Source organism: Ceratotherium simum, chromosome 37, assembly GCF_057802395.1.
Source record: "Ceratotherium simum simum isolate JZ-2026a chromosome 37, ASM5780239v1, whole genome shotgun sequence".
Taxonomy (NCBI): domain Eukaryota; kingdom Metazoa; phylum Chordata; class Mammalia; order Perissodactyla; family Rhinocerotidae; genus Ceratotherium; species Ceratotherium simum.
The window spans coordinates 1801936-1826324 of NC_141936.1; the positions used below are offsets into that span (position 1 = coordinate 1801936).

The following is a 24389-nucleotide window of genomic DNA, read 5'->3' on the forward strand; positions in this document are numbered from 1 at the left end:
AGACCGCCACCCCTTGGGAAGTGCACAGGCTGGGGAGGAGGCAGCCAGGCCCCCAGCTCGAGGCCATGGAGCCCCTGTCAGACCCTTATCCCTGGGCTGCTATGACAGGTCTCCTCTCATCTCCCTCCCTGGGTGGCCACAGTATAATCAACCCATTCACAGGTAGAGGGGAGGGGCTGTGAGATCACACAGGGTCACATGGTCATGTGAGGTGAGCCCATGTTTTCGGGGCATGGCTAGTGCCTGATGCAGCCACTCTGTGCATGACTTTGGGATTGAACCAGAGGGCCCCACGCAGGCCGAGGCCCAGGGAGGCCTCCTCAGGCTGTGTGTGTGTGGGGGTCCAAGGCCACCTCGCCACGTGCAGCGCAGGCCTGCGGCAAACAACTGGAGGGGCAGGGCCAGGGACAGAACAGAGGGTCTTTCAAGCTGGCATGGGGGCGGTGAAGGCCGGTGTGGGGGGAGGGGCATGGGGACACGCGTGTGCAGGCATTGGGAGAGAGCTCATGGAGACTGTGCGTGTGTGTGCATGTGTGTGTGCACGTGTGTGTGCATATGTCAGGGCCGTGGGGACACCCAAGTGTAGGCCTGGGTGTAGGTGTGAACTCAGAGTCCTGAGGCTCTTGGACAATTGGTCATTTCAGGGCCCCCCGCTTTTCCCCAGGCTCAGAACTCTCACTTCACCTGGGCGAGACTCTGTCCTTTTCTAAAACACAAGACCCCTGGGAGGTGCAGGGAAGGGTTTTCCCTTCAACTGGGTTAGTTCAGTCAGAGTCCTTCTCCCTTGACCCTGGGAGAGCAGACAGACTCACAGAGCATGTGGGTGAGAGGGCGGCCTGGGGCAGCCTGGACCTCTGCTGTCCCCATCAATCCCAAGTTCTCACAGCGCCGGCTGTCTCTGCTGCCCCTTCCAGGGTTCCTTCAGCTTCCTACCTCCTTCCCGGTGGCCTCCACCTCGGCCACCTGCCTCTGCAGCTCCAACGCCTCCTGCCGGCTCTGCTGCCGACGCTGAGCATCCTGTGTGACCCTGGCCTGCAGCCAGTTCACCTCTTGGCTCCTCCTCTGATTCTCGGCCTCCAGTGTCTTCACCTGGGAGGGTGGGGCCTGCACTGATGGAGTTGCCTGGGCCTCTGTGCTGGGAGGGGCCGGGGTGGCCAGTGGGCCCTTCCTGACCCCTGACATGTCCTGGGGGGCTGTGTTGTGCCCCCACAAGACCACATCCTTGGAGCTGGCTCCCTGAGCCCCTCCACAGACACACTTGGCACCTCCTCTTTGGGGCCAGGACGCTCTGTGGCGCTTGGAGCAGACACCCTGATGGAGCACCGCTGGGCAGGGAGCAGGGCTGCGGGGGTGCTGATTAGGGAGTGTGGGCAGTGCTCGGGGTGCGGGCTCTGGGCTCAATTTCTGGCTGTCACTTGCAGGGACCCTGGTCTGTCCGACTACTTAGCCTCTCTGTACCTCAGTGTCCTCGTCTGGAAAGGAAGGGACTAGAACTTTCCTCAGGGATGGCTGTGAGGATCAAATGAGGGCAGGTGATGTGTGCAGAATGCCGGGTACAGAAGGGTGGGATAAATGGCAGCTGTTCCTGCCAGAGATGGTTTCCTGACCTAGCTGTCTGCAGGAGTCTGACAAAAATGGTCCAATGCTTCAAAGCCTCACTCTGTGAGGGGAGGTCTGGGCGCCTCCCCTGGGTAGGCCTGAGACAGGGAATTCCGCGTCAGTGGCCCCTGACATGGGAAGCCGAGGCAGATAGAGGAAGCAGCACCCTTTTGTTCACCCCAAGCCCTGAGGTGGCTACGCTGGGAGGAAGCCTGGGCCACTCAGGGACACGGGAGGTGCCCCAGCTGACAGCCAGCAGCAGTCACGGGACACGAGGGAAGATGCCTCCAGGAGAGCGCAGCCCCACCGTCGAGGCCCCGGGTGGATTCTTCTCAGGGCTGGTAGGTGAGTGCAGTGGGGCAGAGCCGGGCTGTTCCCTCTGGGCCTGGCTGAATTCCTGATCTCAGGGTTCATGAGTGTCAAAATGGTTGTTTTAAGCCATTAACTTTGAGGCTTGTCATCTGTGCCCCATGGGGCAGACCCAACCAGGAACCCCATGAGTCCAAGCAGGCCCTTCAACTGGTGGCTCCAAGTCTGGGGACAGAATGTTCCAAAGGCACAGGCAGGGAGGCCACGTCTGGAGCTCTTGCTCTACAGCCCTGTGGGTGACCTGGGGGGGCCTGGACGAACTGGGGCCAAGGTGGAGGTCATCTCTGCCCGGCACGGGGCTCCAGGATGGCTCCCTCACCTTTCTGTGGAGCTCCTGGAGCTCCCGGCGGGCAGCCTCCCGTGCCTGCTCCACCTCCTGCAGGCTGGCCCGCAGCTCGCTGGCCTCTTTCTGAGCCACAGCTCGGGCCTCCTCCAGGACCAGCACCTTCTGCTCCTTCTCCTCCTTGGAACGCTTAAAACTGAGCAGAGTGTCACAGGCTGGGGCCAGGGGAGCCACCTGGGGCTCCAGCATCTCCAGCGATGACTGTCCGGCTGCCCACCTCACCCTAGGAGGCTCCCCCCACATCTTGACTCCACAGAGTCCCAAAGCCCGGCCTCCTTGGGGCTGCCCATCACCTTGGGTCTGAGGGCCCAGCTGACATGGCCCCTCTATATGTCTCCAGCCCCTTTCCCAACCCTCCCTCCCTCCAGCCACTCCCAGAGCCCCAATGCCCAGCACCCGCCTGGCACCTCTGCTGCCCCCTGCGAGGGCTGCAGTCCTGGCCTGGCTGTCACTCCCACAGGGGGTCCTCTCAGAGCCCCCGACCGGGCTCCTGGGCCTCCCTCTGCTCCCCAGACCTTGGCTGTCTCCTGCTGACCACTGGGGGCCTGTTTTGTCTGCTGGATGGGAACTTCCCAAGGGCAGGGACAGGTCTGTTGGTGTCCCAGCCTTCCCCTGTGTGGGCCAGCACTGTCGACCCTCTGGATGGGCAGGTGGCACTTGGGTCTGCCTGGTGTGTCCACCCCACCATTATCTGGCCTATCTCAATAGGACACTCCACGTCCCACCGGCTTTGTCCCCTGGTCCTCACCATGGCCTGGGGTGAGCTGTGGGGCGAGGAGGGCTCCCCCACAGATGCTCTACAGAGCAGCTGCCATACCTGGCCTTCTCCTGTTCGGCCCTGAGGATGGCGGCCCGCAGCTTGGTGTTGGAATGCTGCAGCATGTTTTTCTCGCGGGTTTCGTCGCCCAGCTCCCGACGGGCCTCCAGGGCCTCCCTGCGCAGCCCCTCTTGGCTCTTCTCACTGCCCTGCAGCTCCCGGCGCAGCGCGGCCAGCCCCTCCTGGGCCTCCTCCAGCTGTGCCCGCAGCCTCTCGGCCTGTGGAAGGAGCGTGCAGCTCTAGGGGCCAGCTGGGGCCACGGGCTGGGGGTGGTCAGGGGCTGTGGGTTGGGGGTCAGCAGCTACGGGTAGAGGCTGCTGCTCCAGGGAGAGCCACAGGCAGCACATGGCCTCTGGCTCTGGTCTGGCAGTACCAGTGCCCCCCAGCCCTGGGTCCCCAAGTGCTTGAAGGAGAAGCAGACAACCTGGCTTTGCCCACCCGTGGTCACTTCCCCTACTGCCATTGAGGCTGCAAGGCCTCTCCCAGAGCCTAGGCAGGGGACACCCTGACTCCTCCTGGCCGAGGTCCTGCCCTACACTCCATCCCTGGACCCCGGGGATGCTCGCCACCAGTCAGCAGGGCCTGTGTGGGACACAGCTCTGCCCACATGTCTGCACTGTCCCCACTCAGGTCCAGCTGCCACTGCCTGATGGCGCTCCCCACCCGCTGTCTCCTGGTGCCCACTCCTTTCCTTCAATAATGGCATGGCATCCGGGTGACTGCCTGCCCTGGTGTGGGCAGTAGCACCAGTGGCCCAGGCTCCTGATCCCTGCACAGTCGAGGGCACATCTGCTCCTGCAGGCCCCCTCTCCCTATCGGTAGGGGAGGCAGTGGGGAGGGAGGGTCTCTGGGCATCTGTGCCCTGGGAATCCACCAGCAGCACTTGGGCCAGGCTGCCCAGCTGCTCGGGCAGGAAGTTCTCTGTCACAGGAGCACTCTGCCAGGCGCGCTCCGCAGAAGCGTGGGCCTCCCAAACCTGAGGGCTGGGGGCAGCGGAGGCTAAGGTGGGAAGGCTCTGGAGCCAGTAGGAGCCACGTGCTCCACGTCCACCCTAGCCCTGGCCACTGTGGACCTCTGTGAGCGGACCCAGGTGTGAGTCCTCCTCCCTGCCAGACCTGCTCCAGCCCAGAGGGGGACACCCACCATGCTGGAACCAGGACCTGTGTCCTCCCCCTCCTAACGCCCGGGGGCTTCCAGCTGGGGCCTGCCGGCTCTGTGGTTTTTCGAGGCGTGAGAGCTGAGCCTGGGTGAAGTGTGGGTGGGGGTCAGGGGTCCTTCTTGCACTGGGAGAAAAGGTACCTCAAGGCCTTGGGGCTCAGCCCCAGGTGGGAGGGTCTGGAGAAGAGTGCAGACCTGGGGAAGGGACAGCCCACCCCTCAGCACCCCAGGGAGGCTCGCGGGGGCTCTGCTGGGACCCCTGGCCTCCTGCCTCCCAGGCCGGTGCTCTGGCCCTGACCAGGGCACTCTGGAGAAGGCTCCGTTTCAGCTCGTGTGTCCCTGAGGAGGTGGAGGAAGCCAGCAGGGCCATGCCCAGAGAGGGGAAGCCACAACACTCGGAGTGATGTCGAGGTGCTGGTTTGCCAAAAGCAAACCCTACTTTGCTGGCTGTTTCATTGGGACCTTGTCCAGGCCCCTGGCTGGCCCGGCTGCCGCGTCCGCCCGCTGTTATTGTTGTTCTGTTTTTGGGAAGGGCTCGAGCCCCCTCTGCTCCCCTCCCACCCCCACATGTGGGAGCCACAACCGTGCCGTGCTGAGCATTTTCCGCCAAGCTCAGCAGAAATCCTCCCAGGAGGTCAAGGACCAGCGAAAGGGCCTATCCATCATAGAAGAACTGTTTGCATTTCCCAGGGCGGGGGATGAAAACAAGCAAAACAAACGCGGGGGAGGGTCCCCCCCCCACCTCCCTCCGCCACATGAGAACAACCATCCCTTTTACAGGAATTTTACAGCCAAATCGCTTAATGAGATTATAATAATTATTTCTTTACTAGAAATTGTATAAACAGCCTCTTTTGAAATCTCCTGCAGGGAGGCGGTTTGAGGGATCTGAATGGAGGAGGCAGTGGGAGGGGAGGCGAGTGGGGGCCCCAGTGGGGCCCTGGTCTGGGTGTGTGTGTTCATGCGTGTGCATGCAAGTGTGAGTGTACACATGTGTATGCACGCATGTGTGAGTGTGTGGTGTGTGCACTTGTACATGTGCATGTACAGAATGAGCGCCCACGTGTCTGTTCACATGCATGTGTGATGCATGTGCATGCATGTATGTGTGGAGTTGCATGTGCTGCTTGTTGCACATATGCGTGCACTGTGATGTCCATGTGTGTTTACATGTGTGAGTGTTGTGTCCACACGTGAGTGCCTGGGGCATGCATGTGTGTGCATGCACGTGTGCACTCACTTTGGGTGCGTGTGTGTGTACGGATGTGTGTGGTCTCCATGTGCCCAGGGGTGTATGTGTGCATGTGAGTGTGTGCATGTACGTGAGCCGTGCACGCACACATGTGTGGACCTCAGGCAGGGCTGCGAGAAGCCTGGACGTTGCTCCAGTTTAAAGGCTGTGAATATGTTATGGTATCCATGGCGACCCTGGGCCAGCCTGGCGCCTGGGAGGGTTCTTCTGTGCTGCTTCTCTCTGTGATTGTTCCTCCTGCCCCCTTCAGCCTTCCCATCCCCCCACTCCCTTTATGAGGGCTCCTCTCCTTTGTGGGGGCCCCTTCATCTTTCTGGGGCCCCTCTCTGAGACCTGAACTTCTCATGAAGCCAGTGCCTTTTTCCTTCACCCCACCAGAACAAATGTGTCCCCAGTCTCCCCGGCTCCTCCCGCCACATCCCCCAGTTTTAAAATCTCATTTTGCTTCCCCGTGTGGTCGCTGACCAGGCCCGACTTTGAAATCTGTTGAAAGGAGACCTTTCTCTTTGGGGGCCAAAGTAAACAGCCTGTCATGTTAAATCACGCTCCCTTCCTCTCTGGGGCCTGCTCTCGGCCTGCCCTCGGGGGTGCTGGGGGAGGGCAGAGCCCCCCTCTCACTCGGCCGCTGCCTAGGAGGCCCGGTGCGTGAGCGCTGGGTCAGCATCCGCCTGCCAGCCTTGGCACACGGCCCAGGGAATGCACGAGGCCACCCCGTCCCCGCGGGCCCCACCTGGGCGCCAGCTTCCCCTCCCCCCAACCCAAATCCCCATGCCCTCCTGCCCTCCCCTCTCTCAGGCATCCCAAGTCCTGTCAAATCGACCTCAGAAACACCTCCCCAGTCTGCCTGCCTGCTGAGCCCTAGCCCGGCCTAGCTGGGGCCTTTCCTGCTCTCCCTGCCCCAGACTGTCCCCCACCCCAGGACACCATCATGTGGCTCCTGGGGGCCCCTGTGTCAACCTCAGGGCCTTGGCCAGGCCCATGCATGGCTGCCCCTGAAAACCCCACTCAACCCCTGCACTTTTCCTCCTGCCTCTCTACCCCAGGCACCCCCAGGGTGGCCTCACCCCACTCCAATGCCTGGTGCAGTGGAGTCCATGCCTCATGCTTGTGCGGACAGAGCACCGCCTCGCCTTGGGTCTTCCCATGGCTTGTAGGATGGATGGGTCTCTGGGCTGAGGGTCCAGCTTCCCCCAGGTCACGGGCTGAGGGTCCAGTTTCCCCCACCCCCCAGGTCACACCTGGCTCTCAGGAAGGCCTTCCCTCCCCTCTCCCAGCACCACCCCCTGGCACCATGCCTCACCTCTCTCCCTGCGTTGCTTCGCTCTGCCGCCATCTCCCGGAGACTCTCGCTCAAGGCCGTGGCCTCTGTCTGATGGGCTGAGATGGCGTCCTCAAACTGGGCCTGCAGCGCCTTCAGCTCTGCATTCGTGGCACTGATGGTGGCCTGGGGGGAGCAGTAAGCTGGCTGCAGCACCAAGTGGCCACCCAAGGCATGGTCAGCTGGTAGTCTGCTCAGGCCCACACTGGCAACCACTCACTGTCCTGGGGCCAGACCAGCTGCTTGCTCAGGCTGCACAAGGCGGGTGGGGGCCAGAGCCAGGCCTGGGGGCTCCAGGCCAGGGTTCTTGTGTTGACCACGGCCAACACCACCGATGCCAGGTCCTGGGGGCACATGGTGGTGAAAGGTGGGGGCAGAGGCCCCAGAGGGGAGCTCCCCATGGGCAGGGGCTGACCCTGTGCCCCTGTGCCTCTTCTCTGATTCCCAGGCTGCCAGGCCAGGGCGGGCTGAGCAGAAGGGGCCCAGGCAAGGGACCTAAGCACTGACCTTTCCTGCCTAAAACACTGCTGTTGGGTAGTGAGGGGTTGAGAGCAGCCATCTGGCAAATGAGAAGAGGTTCTGTCCGTGAAAGATGCTGGATTTGGGACTCCTTCAGCCGGGCAGTGGGGTTGGCATTCTTGCCTATGAGTTTGGGGCTGAGCCTCTGCCCTCAGGGGCTTGCTGGGCATGGAAGGAGCACCCCAGGTCCTGTGGCCCCGTGGCCTGGGGCATCTGCTGTGGTCAGTGCAGGGGTCTCTCCCTCCCCAGAGGAGGTGTCTCTGGTCCCCTTCTCTGGGGGTCTGGCCATTAATGTAGGGAGAGAAAACGCTGACCCCAGCTCAGGAGACATGGCAGTGGCCAGGGAAGGGGAGAGCTGGGCCCCAGGAGCAGCCCTGTCCCCCGAGTCCAGAAGACTACAGGAACCTCTCGGTCAGCCTGGCCCTCGGTTTCCTGAACTTTCAAACAGGCAGGTGGGACTAGGGGACGCCCATGGTCCCCGCCGGTTCTAAATGTGTGAGTACCCACATGAGGACATGACCAGGAGGGGGCCACAGGCTCTGCCCACACCCCTCTGGCAGGGCTGTCCTTGCAGGGACCACGTGGCCACACTCAGGCAGCTCAGACATCCATTCAGGACTTGGCTGGCCCAAATCTGCTTTCCTATGGCCACAGAGCCCGAGACACTCTTCATCGCTAATGTATGGGCACTTGGAGGAGGCAGGGGTCCTCTGGGCGCCAGGCTCGGCCAGAGCAGTTCTCAAAGCGCCTCATTGTCCATGAACAAGGATGCCGCCTGCTTACCCTGAGCCCAAGGCTGTGCAGACCCAGCCCAGCCTCTTTGCCAGGACCGCCCCCCGCCCCCCCTGGCCCCAGGTGGTCTAGGGCCCTGGGTGGCGGTTTCCTCAGTGGGCAGAGGACGGAGCTGGCTTTGTGCTCAAGGAGGCAGGGATGCCCATGTGCTGGCCCGGCGCCGGGTCTCTGGGAGACCCCCTACTCCCACCCACCTGGACTCTGCAAGCCACTGCCCAAGGGCCCTGGTGGGCTGGGGCTCCATCAGGCTGTGCATCCTGCTCTTGGTGAAGGAGCCTCCTGATATCTCCTTGTCCCCAGCCCCTGCTGTCCCTCTCCACTGGCAGGCGTCACCTTGGACGGCCAGGTCATGGCTGTGCCCTCAGGACAGCCCCAGCGCTGCTATGATGGGTGCCCAGTGCAGCTGGCCATCGACAAGCCCCTGCAAGGATGGTGGGCGACAGGGCACAGGCCCGGAGTCCTGGAGGCAGCAGTGACTCAGCCCGAGGGCCCTTTCTACCCTCCAGGGGGGCCTGTTATGTCATCCTACAACTGGTGTTCCTTGGCTGGCATTTCTCCCCTCCCTCCCCTCTCAGTGGGTTTTAATTTCCATTTTCCAAGCCGAGGTGGCAAAAGAACCTTTAATAAGCTCCCCGAAGATCCCCGCTGGCTGGCAAGCCATCCCCAGTCCAGGGGGAGGCTCAGAGCCAGGGTGAGGGAAGGCCCCCGAGGAGGGCCCTCTGAGAGCAGGGATGTCAGCTCCCAGGGTCTGGGGTGGGTTGGGGGTGAGGTCTTTCCTGGTCCTCTCCTGACGGGGTGGGGCCAAGGGAGCAGCTAGGCGGGGATGGGAAGAAGGAGGGCACACCCCATGGTGCCCCCACGCCCCTTCCGGCTGTGCCCATGGAACAGCCATCTGCCTTGGGGGCGGGGGCTTAATGGGGAGCGGCTCTTGGGCAAGACTTCCCCGGGTGCCAGGAGCGCCTCTTGCTCCGCTCAGAGTGACCGGGGATCCGGGTCGCCACGTCAGGCAGGAGGGGGTGAAGAAACACTCTGGCAGCCAGCTCCTAATTGCAACACTCTTTTCCACAGCACAGGGCCCCGGGGATGGGCCTCAAGCCCCCTCCCCCAGCTGTCCGGCAGGTCAGATTAAACCAAGCGGCCTCCCCAAGGCCCTGCTGTCTTGACACCCCAGCCCCCAGCCAGGAGGCCTTCTCGCTCCCCCCTGCTGCCCTGCTCAGCCCTCTGTAGTCAGCAAGAACTGTTCCCGCTCACGACAGTTCATGGAGGGAAGTTCTGGGCCTGACACTGCAGCCTGAGTCCCGTCCATGCACTCATTCACTGAGTCATTCATTCAACACCAGCAGAGCATCTAACCCTGTGCCCTGGGGACTGGGGACACACCAGGGACCAGGGTGGAAAAGGGCCTCCAGGATTAGAAGGAAGGCGCAGCACTGTCACAGAAGGTGATGATGGCCTGAAGGATAAAGGCAGGAGGCAGAGGAGACCTCGTGCTAGCCCAGCTAAGCTGAGTGGCTGTGGCTGGAGGGGGTGGAGCATAGGTTGGAGCCTTGGGAGAGGAGGTGCAGGGTTCTGCCCACCCTTGACCACGCTCCCTGCAGGTGGGGAGCCGTGCTCCCCCACCACTGTGCCTCCAGGCTGTTCCCTCCCCGCCCAGTGCACACACCCAGCCTGTCTCCTCTCAAGGCCAGCCCCACAGGGCAGTGGTCCTGACCCCTCCTCCAGCTCTCTGAACTCTCCATCCGTGTCCTACCACCTTGCTCTGATCACCTCCTCCTGTGAGCAGCGCACTTGTCTCTGTGTCACCCACACGGGGCTTGGCACCCTTCAGGCCAGCCCTCCCATGGGGTGGGGCCACAGGGCCCCCAGGGTCACGCCCCTACTCCCCAGAGTCCCGGTTGCTGCTGCTGTCCTGCCCCTGTGCATGGGCTCCTGATGAGGAGTCAGGGGCCCCAGGTGACCCCAGCTGGCTGCCCCCAGAACTCTGTGCACAAGTGGGCCTTGGTCCGCTGGCCGAGGGCAGGCAGCTGCCTACTGGGGTCTCTCCCCATCCTGCTTGGGATTCTCTGTGGGTGTCCTTCCCAGTGAGGGGTACAGTGCTGGCCTCCCCGGTTTGGTTTCTCCTTTGCAAAGGACCTCTCCAGTGATCCAGCCCCAGGAGGCCTCACGCCCGTGTTTCCACAGTTATCCTTTATCACGAGCAGCTCAAGGGCACAGATAGGCAAGGTGGGGGTCGGTGGGGCTGGGGGCACAGGCCTGGGTTCTGCCCTTCTGCTGCAGGCTCATGTGCAGCCCCAGGCCCTCCCCTTTCTGGCCTCTGCTCGGCCCAAGGGTGAGTGAGAACTGGGCCTGTAGAGTGCCTGGGCCCGTGGCCTGCCGCCGGGGGACGGACTGGCTCCCACAGCACCCCCTCAGCTGTGGTTCACCTGGCCTTCCTTTCCCATCAAGACAGTGTCCCCTCCCAGCAGGAGACCTGGAGGTGCCCAGAGGAAGCTGAGGCTCAGGGGTGCTGGGATGGAGGGGGATGTGTCCTTGGGACTAGGCAGAAAGGGGTGCCTCTGGGGGTCTGCCAGTGACTGCTGGGCAGTGCAGGTGGCCAGGCCGGGTGTCTGGTCCCCGGCCCACGGGCACACGGTGCTCACCTCGGCTTGCTCCTGCCGGTTCTGGGCCTCCTGCCGGACCTGCTCCAGCTCCTGCGTGGCCCTGGAGAGCTCCTCCCGCAGCAGGCTCCTCTCTGCTTCTTTCAGAGACAGGGCCTGGGTGTGACAGGGGTGGGGGTGCTTGTGAGAGGGTTGGGGGACTCTTTTAGGAGAGGCTGCCGTAGAATGCTGGGTGTTAGAGCCTCTGCCGGGAGGCGGCGTATTCCCGGCTCCACATCCACACTCTTAGAGGGGGCAGCACCCAGAGCCCCAGGAGGGCAGGGGGCTCCTCCACCCTGGTCTGACATGGTCCAGCCTCGGAGCCCGGGCTCAGGCAGTTCCCCCACCCCGGGCACTTCCCTTCCCCATCCCACACGGGTCCAACACCTGCTCTCTCCCAGCGCAGAGAGATATCACCTCCTCCCCGGAGCCCACCATCCCTCCAGGCAATGCTTCCTCCAGAGCACAGAGCAGGAGCCACTAATGGTCTTTAACCTCTGAAAATGCTCCATGTCACTAAGGGTGAGGGTGCACGTGAACGCCCTGAGACGCTGCATTTTGCCCACCAGCCCCCTGAGGGGAGCAAATGCTGCTGTTGGCCAGGCTGTGGAAGGTGGAAGGAATCTGGTAATGCCTATCAAAGTCACAAATGCCTGTTCTCTGTATGACCAGGCCCACTGGGGAAGGCGGCGGAGACCTGTGTGCACACATGTGGGATGACCTCCACTCGGGACATCGATTATGGTTTATGACGTTGTTTATAACAGCAACAAAACTGGAAACAACCCAGATGTCCACTGATGGGAGGCCAACAAAACCAATGATAATCTGCATGCATTAGGACATTATGCAGCCGAGAAAAAGAATAACCAAGCTCTAAAGACACAGATGTGGAAAGACCTCCAAGATATGCTGATTCTGAGAAAAGAAAGGCCTAGAACATTGCGTGGACTTTTCACACTTTTTGTGTTATAAAGGTGGGGGATAATAATATATATTTCTATTTGCTTGTCTACGCACAGCAGTCTCCGGGAAAGACGTTATGTAATAAGGAATTTGTCTGGTCTTTGTCCTGGGTCCTGGGTGGAACCTCTAAACCCCTGTAATTTCCCATGTGAGGAGTGTCTTTGTTATTCATGGGCCCCTGGGATCACACCTGAGCTGATGCTAACGAGGTGACTGTGGCAGCCACGCTGGAAAGACCAACAGCGTGTTCAGAGCACTGGGGCTGTGGGTCACGGGAGATCAGCCTCTGGGGCAGGAGACTGAGTTCCATAGAGTGGCCAATGATTCAGTCAATCACGCCCACGTGAGGAAACCCCAATCAGAACCCTCGAGCTTCCCGGTTAGTGGACACACTGGTGTGCCAGGAGGGCGACACATTCTGGTGCCACGGGGAGAGACCGCATCCGGTGTGTCTCTTCACTGGGCTGACCTGATTTGTGTCCTTTGTAATAAAACTGTATTCATAAATGTAGCATGTTCTTGAGTTCTGTGAGTCATTCTAGCGGACTGTGGAACCTGAGAGGTTCTGCACAGAACTTTGTGCCATGCGTAGACGTCCCAGGAATGCCCTTCCCCTCTCTGCCCGACAACCTCCTGTTCCTTCTTCAAGGCCTCGCCCCCAAATGCTGCCATAGCTGCAAAGCCTTTGCTTCCTCCCTCTCCATGAATAGTGGAGGAAGCAGGAGAGGGGAGCAGCTCAGAGCAGGTGTACTGTGCAACCCTGGGCAAGGTATTCCCCACCTGTGAGCCTTAGTGTTCTCTCCAGGAAAACGGGGATATGCAGAGAGTCTGACAATAAGCCTTGGTTACTGTAATTACTATAATTACTGTAAAAAATAAGCCTGCTACTCTAATTCCTCCCCTGCAATTTGTGATTTGTACAGTAGTCCCCTCTTATCTGTGGTTTTGCTTTCCATGGTTTCAGTTACCCCTATGGTCAACCAACGTCCGAAAATATTAAATGGAAAATTCCAGATAAACAATTCATAAGTTTTAAATCGCATGCCCTCTGAGCAGCATGATGAAATCTCGAAACATCCCGTTCCATCGTGCATGGGACATGAATCATCCCTTTGTCCAGCGAATTATGCTGTATATGCTACCCACTCATTAGTCACTTAGTAGCGGTCTTGGTTACCAGATCGACTGTCGCGGTATCACAGTGCTTGTGTTCAAGTTACCCTTATTTTACTTAATAATGGCCCCAAAGCCTACTTTATTATTGTTTATTGTTGCTAAGCTCTTACTGTGCCTAATTTATAAATTAAACTTCATCATGTATGTATAGGAAAAAACACAGTATATATAGGATTCAGTACTACTCACTGGGGGTCCTGGAACATATTCCCCATGGATAAGGGAGGACTACTGTACCAAAATTTGGGAGTCCTATTGCACTGACAACACACATGAATGTGTTTACTTGTCTGTTCCATTCACTCAACAGTGAGCACTTCAGGGTGACATGGTATACTGGAAGGGCCTGGACTTGGAGAATAGATTTTATATGCTCAGTGTCTGAATCCCAACAGCCTATGGGATGGAAGGATGGTCAGGTGGGTGGCTGATAGTTGGATACATTGATGAATGACTGGCTGGTTGATCAGGTGGATGGATGGATAGTCAGACACAAGGATGGATGGTAGATATGGATGGAGAGCCAAGTAGTGGACAGCTGGAAGGATATTTAAGTGAATGGATGGATGATTGAGTGGATTGAGTGAGTTGTTGGATAGATGGATGGTCAGATGAGTGGATGGATAGTCACGTGGATGGATTTTTGAGTGCATGGATAGTTGGATGGATGTTTAAGCAAATTGATGGTCAGGTGTGTGAATGGACAATTGGGTACGTGGATAGATGGCAATGTATGTGGGTGGACAGCTGGATATGTGGATAGAAGGAAGGACATTCAAGTGAATGGATGGATGATGGACAAGTGAATGAGGGACAGTCAAGTGCATGGATGGATGGATAGGCAGATAGATAAATGGGCAGATGGATAGGTGGATGGATAGGTAGATGGATGGGTGGGTGGATGGACAGATAGATGAATGGATGGATGGATGGATGGATGGATGGATGGATGGATGGGCAGATGGATGGTTGGGTTGGTGGATGGATGGATGGGTAGGTGGGTGGATGTTTATCTACCAGGTCTGCTGCGGAAGACCAAAGCTGCAATAGCAGTGACCTAGAAAGGTTGCCCCCACACAGACCTCTTGCTGGGTCAGAGAAGGCACAGTGAGGTGGATGTGAGGACTCTCCACTGTCTCACAGTCCCTCCATCACCTGTTGCGTTTCATGCTCCAGTTGGAGGAGGCTCTCATCCCGCTCATGCTTCAGGCTCTGAATTTCCTCCTTCAGAGCCTCCCTCTTGGCTGCACTTTTTGCCACCAGCTCCTTCTGCTGTTCCAACCGGCGTGCTGCCACCTCCTTCTCCTCTGTCAGAGACAGACTCAGGCTCTCCTAGGCCGAGGCAAAGGGACAGGCTGTGAAGACTGCACTGTTCAGGACACGTGAGACCAGCAGGTGCCAGTGGTCCTGAGTGAGACCTAGTTCATGGGATGACAGGGCAGGTCCCCAGGGACTGTCCAGTCCAGCCCGTTGCACACCCCTTGTCTCACAAACAGTGACACTGAAGCACGTGCTGCCAAGGGGCTCCCTGGGCCACAGCATCCACCATCCCCCATTTATGTAACAGTTCATAAACCTTTCCTGAGCCTCCACAGTACACCAAGCACCACTGACATGCAAGATGCGTAAAGACACATCAAACAAGGCCTGCAGGAGCCTGTGACCAGTGGACGGCTCAGGCAGGCGACAAAGCTCCCTCCAGCTACGGTCCCCAGACTGCAGCCAGGTCAGCTGTCATCCAGGTCCGGCCTCTTCAGTGAAGGAAAGGACCCACCCTGCACACCTGCTCCAGGTCTCATGGCCCTGGACTGCCCACTAGAACTGTGAAGAGTCCTCCTCTGGCCCCAGACTCAGTGTGGTTTGGGCACCTCCATCTCCCTGCTGATCTCCTAGGCCCCCTCCCCCAAGTGTCTGCTATTCTTTGGGACATAGTAGACTCCTGGGAAGCCACCGGGCAGCTGGGTGGCCCCAGGGAAGCAGACCTTCTCCCTCTGGAGCCGCGCTAGGTCCTCGCGGTGGGCCAGTGCCTGGCTCTCCAGGGCCAGCTGCACATCACGCTCCTGCTGCGCCACCTGCTGCTGGAGCTGCCCCACGTCCCACTGCAGCTTTGTCTCCAGGACCTCCCAGGTGCTTTTTAGTTGCTCCATTTCCACTGTGAAGTGACAGGTGCATCAGGGACTGGACACAGGGCCCCCACATCATGGAACCCCATGTGGAGTGACGGCCACTTGTTCTGAGGCGGCTGCCCGAGCTGGCAGGGACAGAGTACTCTGGAGCCCACTGGATTGTGTGTGTCCCAAACCCGCACCCTGCATTGGCTACGGCCAGGCCCAGGCCACGCATGGCAGGTGGGCTGAACAGGTGTGGGAACACAGGGGATGGGGCAGGGGGCTGCCACACAGACCCTGTGGCCACAGCCCAGTTCTGAGCCTCGGGCCAGAGCTGGAAGCAGGCCAGGCAAGTGCCCATCCCTCAGGGACAGTGGCGGCATCACCCATTCAGCCACATGAGCTCCACACATGCCCCTTCGGGAGCCCGGGGAGTGAGTGGAAGCAGTGCATCGGGGGCTGATGTGTGGAGAGACGAGCACCTTGCAGGGCCTGCCGAGCCAGCCGTGCGCTCTGGGCCTCTCGTTCTACCTGCTCCTGCTGCGCCTGCAGCTGCATCGCCAGCTGCTCGGCCTCCAAGAGGCTGCTCTCCAGGGAATCCCTCTGGGCCCTGCAGAGAGTCATCACACAATGGGCGAGTCACCCAGGCCATCCTGCAGATGAGGGACAGCGCGTAGCCCATTTGCCAGGTGATGGAGCAGCGCCTGCCAAGGCCAGGCTGGCAAATCAGAACATAAACGGAGGACATCTCATTCATTTTAAATCTCTAAAAACAAACTGGACCCTATATACAAAAAAATGTTTCAGGTGGATTAAAAAGCTAACTACGAAAACAAAATGAAGCAAACAACCAACCACTAGACAACTCAGAATTATAAAAAGTGGTAGAAAAAATACAGAAGGATATTTTATAATCTTCTGAAGCAAGACACAAAAGCCAGAAAATAAAAATAAAGGAGCCAACAGATCTGAATACATTTAAAGACAGTGAGGGGGAGCTTTTGTGCAGAAAGGATTCCACAAACCAACTTAAAAGACAAGGGACAGACGTGAAGAAAAAATCTGCACTAAATATACAAAGGGTTAATATCCATCATATACAAAGAGCTCCTACCAATCAATGACAGAAAGTCAGCTGATCCTACAGGAAAATGAGAAAAACGACTGCTATTCACAAAGAAAACATGAATGGCCAATAAACATGTGAAACTTGCTCAACCCCACTAGTACTTAAGGAGATTTAAATCACAACCATGAGCTGTTATTGATCATGCATCAGATTAGCAAAAGCTTAAAATAATGATAATATCCAGTGTTGGGAAAGGAGTGAGGACCGTTTTCTTTGAGGGGGGTGGCGGATGGGAAATTTCAAAACTTAAGAGTGTGAATATCTTTGAGCCAGCAATTCCACTTTAGGAATACACATGAGCCAGCAATGCATGCATGAGGATGTCCACTAAAGCTTTCTATAGGGCATTAACTGGACTCAGCTGCAATGCTGATAAATGGCAGAATGTTCTAGAAATTATGGTGCATCTTGTCAGTTGTTAACGAGATTGAGGAAACTCTCTTCTCTATTCTCTTGTCATGGAAAGAGTTGCTCTGAAAAGCAACCTGCCAAAACAGAACTGCACACACAGATGGTTCTATTGCATACAACAGCTGCCTCCGTGTCTCTGTGCACACGGATGCAAACGCTCAGAAAACACCTGGATGGATACATGGGAACTCACAGCAGCGCCCATTTCTGGAGAGGGTGGTAAAGCAGCTTGAATTTCTGACAACCAATCCATCAACCGTCAATCAGAAACGAGCACGTTTTAATAATTGTTACTGTGCTCCACCCTCTGCTGCGTGATGTGTGGTGAAAAAAGCAACCAACCAAACAACACACTGACACACCACAAACACTCAAATGCAAACACCCACACGAACACAACGGCGAATGCACAACCCCAGAGAAGTTGATGGGTCAGGGAGAGCCATGGGCCACCTTGCCCACCCTGACCGGGCCCTGCCGCAGTCTCCCTCGCTGTCCTTGCACACCATTGCCACATTTGTTGGGGGTAGGGCACGTCGACACCCTCCAGGAGCCCTGATGTCTGCAGAGCCCAGAAACTCCATTTCTCTGATATCCCAGTCCCCTCTTCCAGTCCCTATAAGAACCCCACGTGTTTCCCACTCCCTGCGTCTGTGTGAGCACTCCCTCTGCCTGGAACGCTCTCCTCAAGCTCTGCTTGAGGAAATCCCCTCAGGTACACTTGGAACCCTCCTTCTCCCAGACGCCTGCTGGGTCCCCTCTGGGAGATGCAGCCTCTGCTCCTCGGACACCAGGATCTTCACCCAGAAGCCTGGGAATCTGAGGGTGAATCCAGTCTCTCCCTCCACAGGAGCTGAAGAGCATCCTAGTCTCCTGGAGTGGAGGCCCAGCACGGCCAGCAAGGGTGAGCATGGGGTGCAGGTGGGGACCCCACTGCATCTTGCTGGCTGACAAGCGGGCTGGCACCCTGTGAACTGAGAGAGTGTCCCCAGCACAGCAGCCTTGTCAGGGCCTGGGGGCTGGAGGACCTTGAAACCTGAGTCCTCTGTCATCAAGCCCACGGTGGGAGGTTGCATCAGAGAAGCGAGGAACTGCGGCAGCCTTCTCACGCCTGGTGGTCGTCACCATTACCTGGGAGCTCATTAAAACCGTGGCAGCCAGACCCTTCGGCCCCATGAAGCCAGCCAGATAAACACACAGCATATGCACCAGGCAGATGTGGCTTCAGGACAAGTCCCAAGCAGCCCTGTCACCAGAAGCTCAGACTGGTCATTGTGAAATACTGTTTAGTGGGTGTGTGGCTGTCTGGGGGCTGCAGGGCCGCCATATGTAGAGGCCCAGGGCCCAGTGGTCAGGGCTGAGGCCGGCAGAGGATCCCTGGCTGCTGAAGCTTCTGACCAGGGCCCGTGATCAGGGCAGTAAACGCTGGTGGGAGGAAAGGAGCCCCCAACACCTGCTCTTCCGAGCACCTGTGGGGCCTGGGTGGGGGCAACAGGCAGGGTCCTGGGACCCTTCTGCTCCTACCAACGCAAAGTGGCCTTCATCAGGTTTTCTGTTCCAATTACTGCACAAGCTTTCATCTGGAGAAGTTTGTCTGTGAAGATGTTCAAGGATCCAGGACTCAAAGGGTTCTCATGACCCCCTGATTCTGGAATTCCAGGAGGAAATCTTGTCTACAAAAATATTTAGATGTTTTTGAGAAGGGCCTGCAAGGTGCAGAAAGCCGTTGGCTTTTGGATTTCCACAGAGGCCACAGGACCAGCTCAGCTCACCAGGCAACAGCCTACAGGGCACCCCCTGTTCTTGCCTATAAGCGCCCATTCTATGTCTTCTGGAAGTGCCTCCGATGGTCTTTGGGGCTTGTCCTTCTCCACTCTCAGCCTCACGGTTCCCTGGGGCTGATGCTGCCCTGGCTCTAGGGATGGGCATGTGACCCCTCTGACGCCCAGGATTGGTTTAGGGACATCAAGTGGCTCAAGATGGTCAATGGCAGCAGCTCTCGGGCCTTATGGAGAGAAGGGCACTCTATGTCTGCTGGAGGATGGAGCCTAGAGTGGCTTCTGGCCATCTTGCCACCTCCCTCCCTGAGCCTGCTTGAGAATGAAATCTCCTCAATCTTCTCAGAGTAGAGCAGAGCTGAGTGGGGAGAGGCAGGATCCTGAGGGCACAGTGGGAGTGCCTGGATCCAGCCTTGCCTAAAGCCATGTGTACCCTGAACTTCTCAGATCCATGGGAAAGACATTTCATGTTTTCTTTCTGCTGGTCTGAGCTGGGTTTCTGCTACTTGTCACCTGGCCAGTGCAGCCACCTCTCTCAGGAAGGCCATCCCAGGGCTCTTACTGGATTCCCCTCCTCTAGATGCTCTTCCATTCACAGGCACTGTGGGTGGCCCTCACTCACAGCCTCTCTCCCATATAGACATACTCGCCCTGCCCTACTGCCGCTAAGTGAGTGCTTGCCCCCTGCCACACTGTGGGCTCTCTGAGGGTGAGGCCATGTGGGTCCCTGGGTACCTCAGATCAGCTGCCTCCTCAGCCGTGAGCCAGCCCTGCCTCTCCAGGGCCTCCTGCTGGGCCAGCAGCTGAGTCCGCTCCTCAGACAAAGCCTCCTTCTCTTGCAGGGCCCTCTGGAGAGTATCCCTCTGGGCCTCCCGGTCCTGCAGGCTCTGGGCCAGCTGCTCCTCCAGGGCCTGTTTCTTGCATGTGACCTAAAGGATGGTGGGAAAGAGATGAGTCCAGCAGAGAAAGAGACAGTGAGTGGGAGGTTGAGGAGGGGCCTCTTAAGGGAAAAGAGGGACTTCAAAAGAAGCGATCTCATGCAGAATGATGTGGAGGAGGAGAGTGGATCTAAGACATATCGGACCTCAGAAGCACGTGTGTGTTTTCACAGTAGAGGGGACCTCTACTCCTGTAACTATGATGGAGGAGTTCCTGGGCTGAGCACTTCCAGGGAGGAGCCAGCTGCCAGTCTAAATGGTAACCTTGGTTGGGCCACAAGTGTCCTGAGGGCAGGAAACGTTGCATAGAATGGCAACAGAAGGTAACAGAAGACCAGACTGTTGCAGACCAACACTTCCACCAAGAACATCACAGAAATGTAGAAAAATATATCACCAGAATCTGTATAAGGCCTCAGAGAGCTGCCAAGACAGCTGGGACCGAAGGAGCCAAGACCATGTAGAGAAGGGAAATAGAAGAAAGAGCCACCATTCGGTGTCTCTTCTCGTCTTAGAGCATTTGCTGACTTAAAAGTTTTGGCTGAGAAATTGAGAAGCCAAGGAGAGCTTCTGGCAGTACTCTGGCCTTAGGGGTAAAAAAACTCAAGTTCAGAGCCATCATAGCAGAGGGCTCCTGATAAACACCCCAGGTTTCTAGTTGTATTCACAGAAGGACTTCGCTAAGAGTAGTGGTGAATCAGAACTAGACTGTCCCTCATAAAAACTGAAGCTCAGGTCTGAGCGACCTCAATCATGAATTATGGTCATCATTTACCTTCACTGCCTGCCAGAATCAAAAGTAATCCTCTCTAGAAGAAGAACAGCATCATTAAGATCCTCAAATTATTTCCATATTTTTTATATATGATATTTGGCATTTAATCAACATTAGCAGGCATATTAGGAAAAGGATCATATGGCAAAACCACATATAAGAACACAAAATAAACACAGCTGCCTTCTTACCCCCTTGGCTATCCAGACATTGGAGTTATCAGACACAGACTTTAAAATAGCTGTGATGAAATGTTCAAGAAGATGAATGGCAAGATGTAGAATTTCACAATAGAACTAGGAACTAAATATAAACAATATAATTTAAAAACACAATAATCAAAATGAATAAATATATGGGTTCAATGGCAGATTAGACACAATAGAAGACCAATAATCTGGAAGATAAACAAAAGAATGTATTCAGACTAAATCATGAAGAGAAAAAAGGATGGAAAATACAGAAAAGAGTGTAATAGACACACAGACAAGGTAAAAAGGTCCAACATATGTATAATTAGAGTTTCAGAAGAGAGGAGAGAGAATATTTGAGCAGACACTGGATAAGAATTTTCCAAATTTGATAAAATATATCAGATTTAAAATGAGCCATAACCCCCCAAAATAATAAATACAAAGAAAATGTCACATAGATATATCTTAGTAAAGTTTCTGAATACCAAAGACAAAGAAAAGTATCTTTAAAAGTCAGAGGTAAAAAACAACACATTACCTTTAATTGAGCAACAATAAGACCGACATTTGACTTTCAAATGGCAACAATGAGAGCCAGAGGACAGTGGAATGAATTCATTAAAATGCTGAAGGAAAATAATAGCTATATTAGTATTCTATACGTTGTGAAAATATTCTTCAAACATAAAGACCAGAACTTTCTGCTTCTGATAATGGTGAAGTATATTGTGGAGACCAACCCTCCCACCTAGAGTAGCTAGAATAGCTGTACAATGCACCTCCAACATATCTACGTGAAGGCCTTAGAGATACCAAGGCAGCCAAAACCCCAGGGGGCTGGATAACTGAGATGTAGTCAAGGGATCCTGACATTCTACTGCAGATTTCCTTTTGAAGTGTCTGCCAGCTTCTAATTAGCACAGGGCCCAGAGCCTCAGCAGCCCAGGATAAAGCCTTGGCTAACAGGCTGGGAACTTGACCTAAACTATAAAACACAGCTGAGAGGAATTAAGTAAAGAAAGAAACAGAGAGATATACCATATTCATGGATGGAAGACTCAATATAGGTAAGATGTCCAGTCTCCTCAAGTTGATCTATAAATTCAACACACTCCCAATCAAAGTTTTAGCAGGTTTTTTTGGGGGGCAGAAACTGACAAGCTGATTCTAACATGCATATGGATACGCAAAGGATTTAGAACAGCTGAAACAATCTTAAAAAAGAAGAAGAAGATTGGATGACTCCCACTCCCTAATTTCCAGACTTACTAAAAAGCTACAGTAATGGAGACAGTGTGGTTTTGATGAAAAGATGAACAAACAGATTGATTTGCACAGATCAACAATATGATCTGTGCACACATATGCACACACATGATCAATTTGTTTTCAACAAGTTGCCAAGGTAATTCAAAGGGGAAAGGAGAGTCTTTTCAAAAAGTGGTGCTGGAACAACTGTACATTAATTTTTATTTATTTATTTTTTCCTCCAAAGCCCCAGCAGATAGCCGTATGCCACAGTTGCACATCCCTCTAGTTGCTGCATGTGGGACGCGGCCCCAGCATGGCCAGAGAAGCGGTGCGTCGGTGCGCGCCCGGGATCCGAACCCGGGCCGCCAGCAGCAGAGCTCGCGCACCTAACCGCCAAGCCACGGGGCCGGCCCACAACTGTACATTAGTATGAAAAGTAATAGACTTCAGTTTCTACTTCATACCATACACTTGTGGCTCTCTCACTTCAGTGTGCATCAGAATCACCTGTGGGGCTAATTAAAATCCAGGTTTTTGGGCCCTGCCCACCGAGTCTGGTTCAGCATGTTTGTGTGGGCTGAGAATCTGCATTTCTAGCAAGTCCCCAGAGGATGCTGGTGCTGCTGGTCTGGGGAACACACTCTGAGAACCACTTCACAGAAATCAACTTGAAACGGATCATAGAGCTAAATGTAGGGGCTAGAGGAAAACACAGGAGGATATTTCCTTGTCTTTGGGCTAGGCAAAAAGTTCTCAGGCAGGACCTAGAAAATACTAGCCATAAATTTTTTAGGAATTTAGTAAATTGGACTTTGCCAGAGTTAAAATTTTCTGTCCATTAAAAATACCATTAAGAAAATGTACAGGCCAGTCACGAACTTGAGGAAAACAAGAGATGTACCTCTACCTGACAAAGTACTTGTATCCAGGATATATGAAGGACTCCTACACATCCACAACCAAAATATGGAACCCAACAAAAAAATGGGTGAAAGACTTGAAAAGACACTTGACAAAATAAGGTATGTGACTATCCACTAAGCACATGAAAAGGTGTTTGACATCATTTGTTATCAGGGAAATGCAAATTAAAACCACAATGGTATATAACTTCACACACACAGAACAGCCACAAATAAAAGCGGATGATACCAAATGTTGACAAGGCCAGGAGCAGCTGGAAGTGTCTACTGCCAGTGGTAGAGGGAAATGACACAACCACTTCAGAAAATTGCTTGACAGTTTCTCACAAAATTCAACACACACTTACCCAAGGACTCCACAATTTCACCCCTAAGTATTTACTCAAGAGAAACGAGCATACAGTCCTGTACCGTATAACAACGTTTCGATCAACGCCGACCGCACACACGATGGTGGTTCCTTAAAATTAGTACCGTGAGCCTAGGTGTGTAGTGGGCTCTACCATGAAGGTTCGTGTAAGTACACTCTGTGATGTTCCCATGATGATGAAATCGCCCAACCAGATGTTTCTGAGAACGTATCCCTGTCGTTAAGCAATGCATGACTGTATGTGTACGTAACTTGTGCACAAATGGTCATCACAGTCTTGTCCATTATAGCCCCAAACTAGAAACAACCCAGACGTCCAGCAGCAGATGAATGGGTAAGTGAATGTGTTTATTCATTCAGTGGAATATTACTGCGCAGTCAAGAAGAATAAGCTCTTGGTATACCTAATAACATGGATGACACTTGAAGGCATCATGCTGAGAGGCAGAAGCTGGACACAAAAGAGCCTGTACTCTGTGACTCCATTTACAAGAAGTTCTAAAACTGGCAAAACCTGTCCATGGTGGTACCCATCAGAGCAGAGGCTGCCTGGGGCTGATGGTGACTGGAGGCGCACAGGGAAACTTCTGGGCTGGTGGAGAGGCTCTGCATCTTGATGGCAGTGTGCATACGATTGTCATTGAGCAGTACACTGGCTTACCGCATGGAAATCATACTTCGATTAAAAAAAGAGAAAATAGACGAGTCTGAGAAACTAAAAGAGGCTGTACCTAGTCCTGAAAGCGACAGGGGCCATGGAATCCGAATGCCACTGGGGGCCCAAGTCTGCAGGGACAGGGTGTCCGTGTGGACCAATGAGGCTGAGATCAGAAAAAAGCAAAACTGCTTCAGCATCACTCCCCACTGAGTCTGTCCTCCTCAACAGAAAAATCTCTGTCCGTAGAAGATTTGGGAGCGAATGCGTGAATACACGAGTGAATGAGTAAGTGGGGAGTCCAGCTGTGGAGATGTAGTCCACGAAGGAGAGAAATCAGACAAAGGAGTGTGGTTTACCTTTACCCTTCACCCCCAAGTGTGCGGAAATCACTGGGTGACGAGGATCAGAACCCGGCCCCTGGATGTCAGGGACGGGCCTGATGCGAACGTTCTTCTCTGCGTATCCCTCCCCCTGACCCCCACCCCTCACCACTGGGAAGCCGGCTCCAAATTAGCCTGGTCAGTTAGCAAGCCTGGTGCTGACATCCTGAGCCAGAGTGACTTCTCAAGGTGATGTGTGACCTGTCCACACTCCAGAGAGGCTGGGGCGGCCCTGCCAGCCGGGGGCCAGGGGCCGGGAACCCTGTGGACCCCTCACCTGGCCCACCTCCTCCTGCAGCTGGGCCCTCTCGCGCTGGAGCTGGGCCGCCTGCCCCTCCAGCTGCTCCAGCTGCTCCTCCAGGCGCCCGCAGTCCTGCTGCAGGCCCCGCCGCTCAGCCTGTACGAGCTCCAGCTGCTGCTCCGCCTGTGCCAGCTGCTCCTGGGAACCTGCCCGCTCTCGCTCCAGAGCCTTCTGCTGCTCCCGCAGCTGGTCCCGCTCCTGCTCCAGCTGCCAGCAGGGGGCCGGGAA

At 55.7% G+C, this 24389-nt stretch overlaps 1 protein-coding gene across 1 annotated transcript in view; it reads right to left on the minus strand.

Moving 5' to 3' along the window:
• Positions 1–24389, minus strand: part of CROCC2 (ciliary rootlet coiled-coil, rootletin family member 2) — a 72946-nt gene that overhangs the window by 20096 nt on the left and 28461 nt on the right. Inside the window, exons 15-24 of the mRNA XM_087424515.1 lie at positions 24138–24368; positions 19107–19300; positions 15536–15663; positions 14928–15097; positions 14101–14277; positions 10807–10920; positions 6839–6982; positions 3129–3346; positions 2288–2447; positions 934–1089 (exon numbers count right to left, since the gene is read on the minus strand). Coding sequence (XP_087280641.1) covers positions 934–1089; positions 2288–2447; positions 3129–3346; positions 6839–6982; positions 10807–10920; positions 14101–14277; positions 14928–15097; positions 15536–15663; positions 19107–19300; positions 24138–24368 — 1692 coding nt within the window. The remainder of the gene's footprint in view (positions 1–933; positions 1090–2287; positions 2448–3128; positions 3347–6838; positions 6983–10806; positions 10921–14100; positions 14278–14927; positions 15098–15535; positions 15664–19106; positions 19301–24137; positions 24369–24389) is intronic.